The sequence below is a fragment of the Nematolebias whitei genome, chromosome 5 (genome assembly GCF_014905685.2).
Source record: "Nematolebias whitei isolate Nwh7 chromosome 5, NemWhi1, whole genome shotgun sequence".
Lineage (NCBI taxonomy): Eukaryota > Metazoa > Chordata > Actinopteri > Cyprinodontiformes > Rivulidae > Nematolebias > Nematolebias whitei.
In genome coordinates this window covers 13135622-13149413 of record NC_056502.1, presented here as the reverse complement: position 1 = coordinate 13149413, position 13792 = coordinate 13135622, and the positions used below count along the sequence as shown (strand labels likewise).

Genomic DNA, 13792 nt, shown 5'->3' with positions numbered 1-13792 from the left:
CCAATCAGAATCCTGGATTAGACAGTCTCGAATGTTGGAAAAACAAACATTTTTGTACCAAAGGCTGCCCTTCAGAATTGATAACGTGCACCTGTAATATTTCTTCAAAACCCCTTCAAGCAATTTAACTATAAAAAAATTGTTGATGGCCTCATCCATACATGCATTTTTGAATTCTGATTTTTTTCCACTTTGACCAAAATGTCTGATGAGCTTCTTTTAAAATGACAAGGACTTACTGATCATTTTACTGCACAACATCTGAATGTGGTGCCATATATAACTGTTTCATTTTTCTTTTATCTTTGTCATGAATTTGAAAAACTTGTACCTTAAATGACATATTGAAGTACAACTCCTGAAATTGTGTCAAGATGTAAATGCAGCTCAGACGGCCGATCTCACTTAGCAGCTGCTTAAAAGCTGATTGTTGCTTCAGGGAAGAGACAAGAGACAGATTTTACTAAAGAGTTATTTAGTACATTATTTTGTACAATCAAAAAGTAAATCATGAACTTGTCTGGCTTTAGTGTGAACTAACAGTAATAATTAGTTAATGTTGAATCAAATATTAAACATTTTTAAATACACTTAGATTTATCTCCCTTTTATATTTGAGTGTTTTTGTCTATCAGTAAGGTTTTATGTGCACTTCCTGTCTGTTCTATTAATGCAGCATACACAACTGATGATGAGGTGTCACAGCCTTGAAAGTGAAGGCAATGTGTGAATACACCATCTGTTTCTGTCAGATTGGGTAGAGTATTGTTAGAATTTCTGGTGAGAGTTCTGCATCGAACCACCCACATCTGGTGTTTGATACTTTCCGTAATGTTTTACATTGGCTGGAAATCATGAGAGTGCTCAATGTAGATAATTGCATTTCAGTTATAGGGTCATGACTTTATTGTTGTGAGATGACTTTATGCAGTATCTATTTAATGCTAGATCATTTGAATACACAAACACACTATGCAAAAATAATTTGAGGTGTTAAGATTAAACAGTTACAAAACGGGATAGTTCACGTCTTTTAAAGTGGAGTTCTGTGGTATGGTTATAAACAATCAATAACTTAATGTAAGGATGGTACCATTTGCTGTTTCTGTTTGTGTCTGTGTTTCCCTAGTGTTTCCTCGTCAGTTTAATTGGTGTCACCTTTGTCTCGTCACAGCTGTTGTAATCACGTCTTGTCTTGTCCTTGTATATAAGCCTCCTGTTCTGTGTTGTTCCTCGTCGGGTCGTATTCGTTGGGTCTCTGTGTTCTCCTGCGTTCTCCTGCGTCTCCCCTGAGCTCCCTGAGTCCTTCCTGAGTTTCCTTCTGAGCCTACAGTTTTTTCATGTAAGTCTTGCTGCCACGTCAGCTGTTATTTTGTTCTTTATTCACTATTAAAATATTTATTTTTATAATCTGCCGAGTTGAGTCCTGTCTGCACTACTGGGTTCGTTCCTGTCCAACAAATCCTGACACTTAACATCTCTATGAGATAGCTTTTTAAATAACCTCAGTTTTGGAGATGTACGTTTTATTTTGGACTATCCAGATGAGCAGATAGCTTAGATTAACCGTTAGCTTGTCAGTTTGATTCTTATTTTTTCCAAACATTTTTAAATAGCTATCTAAGTAAGATGTTCATCATTTGTATCTTCCCACAGAATTCCACTTTAAAACAGCAGGACAGCTGCTACATGAATAACATTTAATAATTGGGAACTGTCAAATTAAAAACTTCAGTTTTCAAAAGAGGATAAAGACTAAAATGTAGAACAAAAAATGTGATTTTGTCTGATGAGTCCAGATTTACACTGTTTCACAGTGACGTGTGCATACAAAAAGAAAAACAAAAAGATGCGATGATGCCTGGTGACTCATGTACAAGTCTGTGGAGGTCCTGCTATGACCTGATGCCGCTTTTTTGACACGCCAGCTTCCATTTAGTCTCAAGTTAGTTTGTTTCTTTGTTAGCTTTTGACACTGTGGATCATGACATCTTTTGTCATAAGTTCTTAGAATTTGTTTTTTCAGCTCACACCATTGGTTGGTTCCTGTATTGGATGACCAATAAAGGGCCCTAGGGTGCCGCCTCACCACTCATCACTCATCACATTACCTTTAATAAGACATACATTTTTTTTAAATAAAAATGAAATAAAAAATAAAATATTTCAAAATATATGTATGTATTATTTTTTTGTTGTTGTGTAAGATAAGTATTTTATAGCTAACGATGAGTAAAGTTGTTTATTTCAAAAACATTGTTTCTGACTGATGATGTATTTCCGCCCTGGGGCACAAAAATCTTTGACCCGTTGACTCTCGTAAAAAAGTTGTACTTGCACAGTTAGCTCCTCTTCATTACAAGATATAGGACCATTCTGGGCGCAACTCTCCTGCGCCCAGAGCTTATTGTATGGTACGGATCATGCTTCTGGTTCGGAACAGATTGTGGATACTCACAACCAGGCTATGTGAGAGAGAGAGGCTAGGCTAGCTGTTGCAGGTACTGTAGGCTTTAAGTCACTGAAAACTCCTTATCTAATGCCTATGTTACCATTTCTGACAGATATGCCTCTCAAATTTTAGATGTCTCTATTTGTGAAAAAACCTTCAGCTGACTGTATATTCTAAAAGTGGAAATGGATGAGTTTGTTTGTTTGTTTCTGGATCTGGTCATGCAGCGCTAGCCTCCAGGTTATTGTATTGGGCTCTGTGATAAATCGGTGCTATTGCTGCATTTATTTGAATGTGCTTATAGAAAAAATAATTATCAAGCATTAATACTTTTCTATACTAAATGTTACAGATGGTATTTTTTTTTACAATTTCTGAGCACCTGCATTTGTATTGATCTGGATAATGAAAAATAAGCCTCTTGCAATAAGTAACTATCTCTTAGTGTTAAAACTGAAGCATTTAAATTGAAGGTACATTGAAATGGTCAAATGCTATTGCTATATTGTGTGCTAAGATGCAATATTAAGACCGCTAATATTAGGAATATTTAAGAGTACTCAAATAATGAGCTTGATTGTATTTATATTATGAACTTATATTACTATAGTAATTATGATAAAACATGTACATGTTGCTTATATTTATGATGGTTTTTGATATTGATAAAACCCAGGGTTATTGATTATTAGGTCTGTTTCACACAGGCCAGGCTCTTGCTGAGCTGACCAGACTTGATGGAGAGCTAAATCTAGTTTTGAACCAGGAGATCAGTTGAATCCCCATAACTCTTTCCAGTGCGGTAGGAGTCACTTTTAGTCTATAGCTACATTCTCATTCTCACTCAGGACAGTATGGAGTACTTTCAGGAGGATTAATCCTCACAGAGCAACCGGCCCAGACAATATCCCCGGGAAGGTGCTGAAAGACTGTGCCTATCAGCTCTGCGAGGTGCTGCCCAACATCTTTAACTCCTCACTTACCCTGGCAACAGTTCCCACCTGCCTGAAGACCACAACCATCATCCCAGTCCCAAAGAGCTCTACAGTGACTGGTCTGAATGACTATCGGCCAGTAGCCCTCACCCCAATAGTCGCTAAATTCTTCGAAAAACTGGTCATGACCCACATCAAAACAACCATCAACATCAATGAGGATCCTCACCAGGACGCATACCATGAGAATCGATCTACAGAAGACGCCACTGGTTATTCACTGGTTATTCACTGGTTATTCACTGGTTAATTGGTCATCATTAACGTTGCAGTCTCTCACTGGTTTATTTTGATTTTTAAATCACTTCTTGGTCTGTTGTCTTCATATATCTCCTCCCACATGTCACTCCTTGAGTGCAGCTACAGCATGTACTCTCAGGACATTAGTACATGCACTATACCCTGAGTGAGGACTGAACTTGGCAAAAGGGCCTTCTCCTACTCCGCTCCTGTATCCTGGAACACCTTGTAAACATATCTGAAGCTCTCAAACTTGACCTCTCTAAGGGATTTTTAAACAACTGCTAAGTTCACGGCAAAAACCAATGCAGACATGTTCCTGTTTTTAGTATTTTACATCACTTTACAATGTAGCTGTTTTTGTTTCGTTTCTATTTAAATTTTTCTATTTACTTTTTCATTTTATAAGCTTTTTATATGCTTGTATATTGTTGTCTGTACCTCATCTGTGTTCTTTGTTTAAAGCAGGTCTCTCTTGTAAATGAGTCCTTGTGGCTCAATGAGACTAACCTGTATAAATGAAGGTTGAATGAATTGATGTAACTCTGAACACAAACAAATGTTCAGACATTGTTTCAGTCAATGAAAACAATGCAAAATTAAATGCCATAACTGAAGGTCAAAGGGGCTTAAAAAATTGAGTGCATCATTTTAATATCCATTTTATTGGCCAATTAGTTTGGGTTTGCAAATGTACACAGACAGACAGACAGACTGACTAACTGACTGACTGACTGACTGACTGACTGACTGACAGACAGACAAAAGCTCCCATGTATATGTTTGATTACTTTGCTTTTTGGGAGACTGGAACAAAGCCATGATTCAACTTGTCTGCTAGATTCCATAGATGGAGAACTTTACTAATTGCAATCCTAACTGTCTGAAGGTAATGCACTGGTTTCAGGCGCGTTTATTACTTATACAGTGGTAAAGTGGTAGGTGTTTAACCAATATTGGCAAATGATGATGTTCATTATTTATATGACAGAAGGATACACTAATTTAATACATATGAGAATAGATTTACAGAAGCTTTCAGAACTAATTTAAACAAAAATAACAATGATGGTAAAAAATAAAATAACTGGACCGATAATTGAATATTTGGATATCATTATTATGTAAGATCACCAATCATGTACAGAGGTACATCTCTACCTGGAACAGGACAGGCAAAGTACGACAAGAAGAAAATGGGGTTTGATGTTAAGATTTTTATTGATTTGTGGAAATCTGTTGACACATTGTTCTGCACAAACCAAGAGCTATCAGATCAGATAGACTGACAGAAGAACTGCAGCAGTGTTGGATGGCTGAAGAAGGATCTGGTTTAATAGGAGGCCATGGTGCGGGCCAGCCAGTCGCTGAAGATGCAGACCTGAAAACAAAAAAAGTGTGAATGTGTTTTAGTTCAATAATCTCCAACATATATGAAAAAAAAAATACAGTTTTTGTTGCTAAAATATTGAGAATATTTTTTACCTTGGCGTAGACACCGGGGTTGTCCTTCTGAGCACATCCATAGCCCCAGGACACAACACCCTGCAGCTCACCGTTGCACACAACAGGGCCACCAGAGTCACCCTGACACCAAAGACAAACAAATTATTTTAATAATATTTACAATTGAGAAATAATTTGTGATCTTCTGTATTTGCAAATTAAATTTGCTTGCAGTCTCTAAAGATTTGACTTGTTCCATACCTGGCAGGAGTCCTTGCCTCCCTCCAGGTATCCAGCACAGAACATGGAGTCAGTGATCATTCCAGGATAGGAGTTGTTACAGTCCCTGTCAGACAGGATGGGGATTTCCAGGCACTGCAGCTTGTTCTTGTCAGCAGCTGAAACATATCATAAAAGTATGAATGAAATAAGTATGTACAAAACATGTGGGATGGGTGGTAGGCGAGGGCGGGGATCCTGGTGGTCTGATCCTCAGCTACAGAAGCTGGCTATTGGGACGTGGATTGTCACCTCTCTGGTTGGGAAGGAACCTGAGCTGGCGTGTGAGGTTGAGAGGTTCCTGCTAAAAATAGTTGGACTCACCTCAACGCATGACTCTGGAACCAGTTTCCTTGAGAAGGGTTGGACACTCTTCCACTCTGGAGTTGCCCCTGGTAAGAGGCGCCGAGCAGGAGTAGGAATATTTGTTTCTCGCCATCTTTGTGCCTGTACGTTGGGGTTCACCCCAGTGAATGAGAGGATAGCCTCTCTCTGCCTATGAGTGGGGGGATGGGTTCTGACTTTTGTTTGTGCTTTGCGCCAAATGGCAGCTCAGATTATCCACCCTTTTTGGAGTCCTTGGAGGGGTTACTGTAGAGTGCACCTCCTGGGGACTCCCTTGTTCTACTGGGGGACTTCAACGCTCACATGGGCAATGACAGTGAGACCTGGAGAGGTGTGGTTGGGAGGACCCCCCCCCCCCGATCGTTCTGTTATTGGACTTCTGTGCTCGTCATGGATTGTCCATAACAAACACCATGTTCAAGCATAAGGGTGTCCATATGTGCTCTTGGCACCAGGACACCCTAGGCCGCAGTTTGATGATCGACTTTTGTTGTTGTCTCATCTGATCTGCGTTCGCATGTCTTGGACACTCGGGTGAATAGAGGGGTGGAGCTGTCCACTGACCACTACCTGATGGTGAGTTGGCTTCGATGGTGGGGGAGGATGCCGGTCAGACCTGATAGACCCAAACGTATTGTGAGGGTCTGCTGGAAACATCTGGCAGAGTCTCCCATGAGACAGAGCTTTAACTCCCTCCTCCAGGAGAGCTTCAAACACATTTCGGGGGAGGTGAGGGACATTGAGTCTGAGTGGGCCATGTTCAGGGCCTCTATTGTTGAGGCGGCTTATTGGAGCTGTAGCCGCAGGGTTGTCGTTGCCTGTCGCGGCGGTAACTCTCGAACGCAGTGGTAGACACCAGCAATGAGGAATGCTGTCAGGTTGAAGAGGGAGGCTTATTAGGCCTTTTTGGCCTGTGGGACCCCGGAAGCAGCTGATGGGTACTGGCAGTCCAAGTGGCATTTGGCTCAGGTGGTCCCTGAGGCAAAAACTTGGGCATGGGAGGAGTTCAGAGAGGCCATGGAGAATGATTTCTGTACGGCTTTCAGGCGATTCTGGTCCACCATTTGGCATCTCAGTACAGTTCGGTATGCCATCAACACTATTTATAGTAGAGGTGGTGTGTTGCTGACCTCAATAAGGGATGTCGTGGGTTGGTGGGCAGAATACTTTGAAGACCTCCTCAATCCCACTGGCACATCTTCCACTGAGGAAGCAGAGCCTGGGGATTTTGGGTTGGGCTCTCCAATCTCTGGTGCTGAGGTGACTGAGGTGGTTAAAAAGTTCCTCTGTGGCAGGGCCCCGGAGGCAGATGAGATTTGCCCGGAGTTTCTTAAGGCTCTGGATGTTGTGGGGTTTTGTTGGCTTACACAACTCTGCAATATTGCGTGGACATCGGGGGCAATTCCCCTGGGTTGGCAGACTGGGGTGGTGGTCCCCCTATTCAAAAAGGGGGACCATAGAGTGTGTTCCAACTACAGGCGGATCATGCTCTTAAGCCTCCCTGGTAAGGTCTATTTGGGGGTTCTGGAGAGGAGGGTCCGTTGGATAGTTGAACCTCAGATTCAGGAGGAGCAGTATGGTTTTTGTTCTGGCCAAAATGAGTTTTCTCCTCAGGGTGTCTGGGTTCTCCCTTAGAGATGGGGTGAGAAGCGCGGTCATCTGGGAGGGACTCAAAGTAGAGCCACTGCTTCTCCACATCGAGAGGAGCCAGTTGAAATGGCTCGGGCATCTGGTTAGGATGCCTCCTGGACGCCTCCCTGGTGAGGTATTCCAGGCACGTCCCACCGGGAGGAGACCCAGAGGAAGACCCAGGACACGCTGGAGGGCCTATGTTTCTCGGCTGGCCTGGGAACGTCTCGGGATTCCCCCGGAAGAGCTGGCCCAAGTGGCTGGGGAGAGGGAAAGGCCTCCTTTCTTGGGTTGCTAGCCCCGCGACCCGACCCCGGATAAGCAGAAGAGAAAGGATGGATGCATGTACAAAACAAATACATGTAAATTATAAAATATTCTTTCAGCACTCACTGGAGCTCATGGTGTTGCCCCATCCAGAGACTTTGCACATGGTTCCAGCAGGAGCACAGCCACTGGGGAGAGCCACAGGCTGCACATACTGGTTGAGGGTGGCGGGCTTGCTCAGCTTGATCAGCATGATGTCATTGTCAATGGTGTAGGAGTCATAGTTAGGATGGCGGATGACTTGGGAAGAGCTGATGACCTGCTCGGTTCCCTCATTGATCTGGATGTTGTGCTCTCCAAGACGCACTTCAATGCGGCTGAAACAGATGAAACACTTAAAAGTGAGCAACACAGTAAATCAAACCTGCAGATATATAGAGGAACATTGCATTTTGTACACTTACGACTTGTAGCAGTGAGCGGCGGACACAATCCAGTTCTCGTTGACCAGAGATCCACCACAGAAGTGGTAACCAGCGTTCAGAGACACCTGATGGGGCTGAGAGTAGGGCTGGCACTCGTACCCTCCGACGATCTTGTCATCGTCCAAAGCAACTGAAAACACACAGGAATTACATTAAGTGTTAAATGAGAGCTTTATAACTTGGACATTAGACTAACTGAATACAAATAAAAAGAGTTGCTTACAAGCAGCTCCGATGAGCAGAACAAACACCAGAGACCTCATGGTTGCTGAGTGATCCTGTTGATGAGAGAACTTTACCTGCAGCCCTGGTTTTTATAGGAAAGTAGTTCTTGTTTTTTCTGCCAAAGTCACCTCCTACTGTTATCTCTGACCAATCAGAATCCTGGATTAGACAGTCTCGAATGTTGGAAAAACAAACATTTTTGTACCAAAGGCTGCCCTTCAGAATTGATAACGTGCACCCGTAATATTTCTTCAAACCCCTTCAAGCAATTTAACTATAAAAATCTTGTTGATGGCCTCATCCATAAATGTATTTTTGAATTCTGATTGTTTTCCACTCTGAACAAAATGTGTTCTGAAATTATTTTAAAATGACATGGACTTACCGATCATTTTACTGCACAACATCTGCATGTGGTGCCATATATTACTGTTTCATTTGTCTTTTATCTTTATCATGAATTAACAAAACCTTTTACCTTAAAATTACATGATTGTTTTATTGAAGTACAACACCTGAAATTATGTCAAGATGCAAATGCAGCTCCGATGGCCAATCTCACATAGCAGCTGCTTAGATGCTGATTGTTGCTTCAGAGTACAGACAAGAGACAGATTTTACTAAAGTGTTATGTGTTAAGTACTTTGTACAATCAAAAAGTAAATGATGAACTTGTCTGGCTTTATTGTGGACTAACAGTAATAATTAGTTAATGTTGAATTAAATATTAAACTTTTTTTAATACACTTAGATTTATCTCCCTTTTATGTACAAGTGTTTTTGCCTGTCAGTAAGGTTTTATGTGCACTTCCTGTCTGTTCTATTAATGCAGCATACACGACTGATGATGAGGTGTCACAGCCTTGAAAGTGAAGGCAATGTGTGAATACACCATCTGTTTCTGTCAGATTGGGTAGAGTATTGTTAGAATTTCTGGTGAGGGTTCTGCATCGAACCACCCACATCTGGTGTTTGATATTTTCCATTCAGGTGTAATGTTTTACATTGGCTAGAAATCATGAGTGCTCGATGTAGATAATTGCTTTTCAGTTATAGGGTCATGACTTTATTGTTGTGAGATGACTTTATGCAGTATCTATTTAATGCTAGATCATTTGAATACACAAACACACTATGCAAAAATAATTTGTGGTGTTAATATTAAACAGTTACAAAACAGATAGTTCAGGTCTTTTAAATTGGAGTTCTGCAATATGGTTATAAATATATAATACAATATATCTGTATGAGATAGCTTTTTAAATAACCTCGGTTTAGAGATGTAAATTTTATTTTGGGCTAGACAGATGAGCAGATAGCTTAGATTAGCTTGTCAGTCTGATTCCTGTTTTCTTCAAACTTTTTTATTTTTTTAAGAGCTATCTACGGTAAGTGAGATGTTCATCATTTGTAACTTCCCACAGAATTCAAAAAGCGTTCAATACAAAAACTTTTCCCACAGAATTCCACTTCAAAACATCAGGACAGCTGATACATGAATAACATTTCATACTGAGGAACTGCCCAATTAAAGACTTCAGCTTTCAAAAGAGGATAAAGATAAAAATGTAGAACAAAAAATGTGATTTTGTCTGATGAGTCCAGATTTACACTGTTTAACAGTGATGTGTGCATGCAAATAGAAAAACAAAAATATGTGATGATGCCTGGTGACTTGCGTACAAGTCTGTGGAGGTCCTGCTATGACCTGAAGTCACTTCTTTGACCCGCCAGTTTCCATTTAGGCTCAAGTACGGTAAAGATTGCAAAACCAGCATGATACATTATTTCCACTACATTTGGACACCATAGAGACTTTTGCCAGTTCAAGAAGCTTTAGGATGTGTTGAATAAGTTGTTCAACTGTGGTCTGATTTTACCATAAAAAAATTAAAGATCTAAAAATCAAAGATCTCCTCCTTGAATTGCCACCTTATTGTGCTGGAGGAGTTTGAGCACCTGAATGATCCTAGGAGCTATGCTGTCGGGGGGAATTATAACTGTCCCTGGTTGGGTCTCCCATGGTAAATGCAGGCCAATGTAGACATGTTCCTGTTTTTAGTTTTCTACATTTGCCTTAGAATCTAGCTGTTTTTTGTTATTTTTCTTTTTTTAGCCATCCTATTCGTTAAAAAAAATTAAAATCTATATGCTTTTTTATAACTGTCTATTGTTGTCGCTGTTGTCCATTGTTGTCATCATTCTTTGTTGAAATCAGGTCTCACTTGTAAATGAGTCATCAAGGCTCATTGGGATTTACCTGACTAAATAAAGGTTGAATGAATGAAAAATTGGACCTAGGTGACAGACCGGTCAAAGAGTGATTCAGAAGACTTTTATGGACAGGAAAAAAACAAGGAACTCAGTGTCTCTTGCCTGGATGTGGGTTTCTGGGGCCCCACCTTGGAGCCAGGCCTTGGGAGGGGCTCGTCGGTGAGCACCTGGTGACTGAGGCTCTACCCATGGGACCCGGTCAGGTTCAGACTGAAAGAGCAGCATGTGTTTGCCTTCCTGTGGACCCACCACCTGTAGGAAGGGCCATAAAAGTCAGGTGTATGATGCCATGGGCAGTGGCCGAAGTGGGGACTTTGGCGCTCTGACCCTGGCTTACTAAAGCTGGCTCTTAGGACATGGAACGTTCTGGTGGGGATGGAGCCTGAGCTTGTGCGTGAGGTTGAGAGGTACCAACTAGATATAGTTGGGCTCACCTCAATACACAGCATGGGCTCTGGAACAAATCTCCTTATGAAGGGCTTGACATTATTCCACTATGGAGTTGTCCATGGTGAGAGGCGTCGAGCTGGTATGGGTCTACTTGTAGCGCCCCGACTTGGTGCCTGTGTGTTGGAGTTTTCTTGGGTAGATAAGAGGCTGGCTTCCCTTTGCCTTTGGGTGAGTGGATGGGCTCTGACTGTTGTTTGTGCCTACGTGCAAACAGCATTTCAGAGTATCGGGCCTTCTTGGAGTCCTTGGCAGGGATGCTGAATGGTACGCCAGATGGGGACTTCTTTATTCTGCTGGGGGACTTCAATGCCTATGTGGGTAATGACAGTGTGACCTGGAGGGGCATGTTTGGGAGGGACGGTCTTTCTGATCTGAACCTGAGCAGTGTTCTGTTGTTGAACTTCTGTTCTAATCGTAATTTGTCCATCACAAACACCATGTTCGAACATAAGGGTGTCCATAAGTGCATTTGGCACCAGGATATCCTAGGTCACAGATCGATGAGTGACTTCATAGTCGTGTCATCTGATTTGCAGCCATTTGTTTTGGACACTTGGGTGAAGAGAGGAGCTGAGCTGTCAACAGATCACCACCTGGTAGTGAGTTGGATCAGATGGCCTGAGAAGATGCCAGACAGACCCGGTAGACCCAAACGTGTCATGAGGGTTTGCTGGGAATGCCTGACAGAAGATCTCGTCAATGTTTCGCCTTCGATCCGGAAGGTTTCATCAGTCAAGGAAACACACAACAAAACTGATTCTTCCCCCAACAGCTTCCTCCAAAGTGGAACAAACCAGTTCTGCTTGCGATAAGATGGTCTCTTTGGTACGCCCCTCCTCCATTGCCAGCCCTCTTCCTTGTTGACAGTCTTGTCAAACTGGTTGAAAACAACAAAGTCCATGCTCAATAATCCAGGTATAAAATCCAACATTTTTCAGTCAGGTCATCTGGACAGTTTCTTATTTTGTGCTGAAATGTTTCGCCTTCGATTCGGAAGGCTTCATCAGTCAAGGAAACACACAACAAAACTGATTTTTTTCCCCCCCAACAGCTTACGCCAAAGAGGAACAAGTGGAACAAAGTGGAACTTACAGCAGATCTTCAACTTGAGTCTGAGGCTGGGGAGAGTTCCTTCACTGTGGAAAACGTCCTGCATCGTTCTGGTTCCAAAGAAGGCCCAACCCCGGGATCTTAATGAATATAGGCCGGTTGCACTCACATCACACGTGATGAAAACACTGGAGCGACTGGTCATTCAGCTTGTTTGTCCTCAAGTGTTGGCGGTGACAGACGCCCTTCAATTTGCTTACAAAGAGAAGGTGGGTGTTGAGGATGCTTTTCTCTACCTCTTACATCGTGCCCTCACATACCTTGATGTTGGTGGGTGTATGGTGAGGATATTATTTTTTGACTTCTCCAGTGATTTTAATACAGTTGATCTCAGCCTTCTACAGGAGAAACTTAACATGATATCTGTGGACGCCCACCTTGTGCGCTGGATATTGGAATATTTGACCAACAGGCCCCAGTTTGTCCCAGTTGGGGCTTTTAAGTCCTCAACATTGACCAGCAGCACTGGAGCACCTCAGGGTACAGTGATTTTGCCCCTCCTCATCACTCTCTACACCACTGGCATTAAATACAACTCTGACACATGCCACATGCAGAAGTTCTCTGATGACACTGCAACTGTGGCATGCATTAGGGAGGGTGAGGAGGGAGAGTACAGGGGCCTGGGGGAGGACTTTGTTGATTGGTCCATTCAGAACAAGCTTTTGCTAAATGCCACTAAAACCAAGAGGTGGTACTGGATTTCCGCAGAGCACCACCACGTCTGCAGCCCGTCATTATTGAAGGATTGGAGGTTGAGGTGGTCTCAACCTATAAGTATCTGGGGATGCATCTGGACAGAAAGCTGAACTGGACTGCAAATATGGATGCTGTGTACAAGAAGGGGCAGAGCAGGATATACTTTCTCAGAAGGCTGGCCTCTTTTAGGGTCTACTCTAAGTTACTGCATATGTTCTACCAGCCCATTGTGTCCAGTGTATATTTTTTGTGTGTGTTGTGTGTTGAGGGGGGAGGAGGGCAGCACTAGGAAGAATGACATCCTCAGGCTGAATCGGCTCTGTGATGGGACTGGGCCTTGACTCTGTGGAGAAGGTGGTGGAACAGAGGACACACTCCAAGATCAGGGTGATCATGTCCAATCAGGGCTATCCCTTGAACTCGGTCTTCTGTCTTCAGCGAAGTTCAATGAGCACTAGATTCTGTTCGTTGAGGTGCTTTGCTGAAAGACTAAATAACTTGTTTGTCCCTTGTGTCATAAGCTGCATAATTTGGCCACTCCTGGCAGGAACAACATAAGTTAGTTGGTTTATGTACCCTAACATAGTTGTTGCTTGATCTCTTCTTTTAGTGTTGTTTTTATTTATTGACTGATTATTTTTAATACCTCATTTTTTATGTTTTGGGTCTTTATCTTATTGTTTGTATGAATGGGAGCTACAGACCACCCAATCAATCAATCAATCAATCATCCATCATCCATCATCCATCCATCCGTCCGTCCGTCCGTCCGTCCGTCCGTCCGTCCGTCCGTCCGTCCGTCCGTCCGTCCGTCCGTCCGTCCGTCCGTCCGTCCGTCCGTCCGTCCGTCCGTCCGTCCGTCCGTCCGTCCGTCCGTCCGTCCGTCCGTCCGTCCG

At 42.6% G+C, this 13792-nt stretch overlaps 1 protein-coding gene across 1 annotated transcript; it reads right to left on the bottom strand.

Moving 5' to 3' along the window:
- Positions 1-4889: 4889 nt before the first annotated feature.
- LOC119409302 (trypsin-2) lies at positions 4890-8441 on the bottom strand. The gene is made up of 6 exons (XM_037676171.1): positions 8362-8441; positions 8118-8268; positions 7780-8030; positions 5395-5531; positions 5173-5274; positions 4890-5068 (listed from the first exon to the last, which is right to left on the bottom strand). Exons 1-6 carry the CDS (start codon positions 8399-8401, stop codon positions 5021-5023), a joined length of 729 nt encoding a protein of 242 aa, XP_037532099.1. The 5' UTR covers positions 8402-8441; the 3' UTR covers positions 4890-5020.
- Between the last annotated feature and the right edge of the window lie 5351 nt (positions 8442-13792).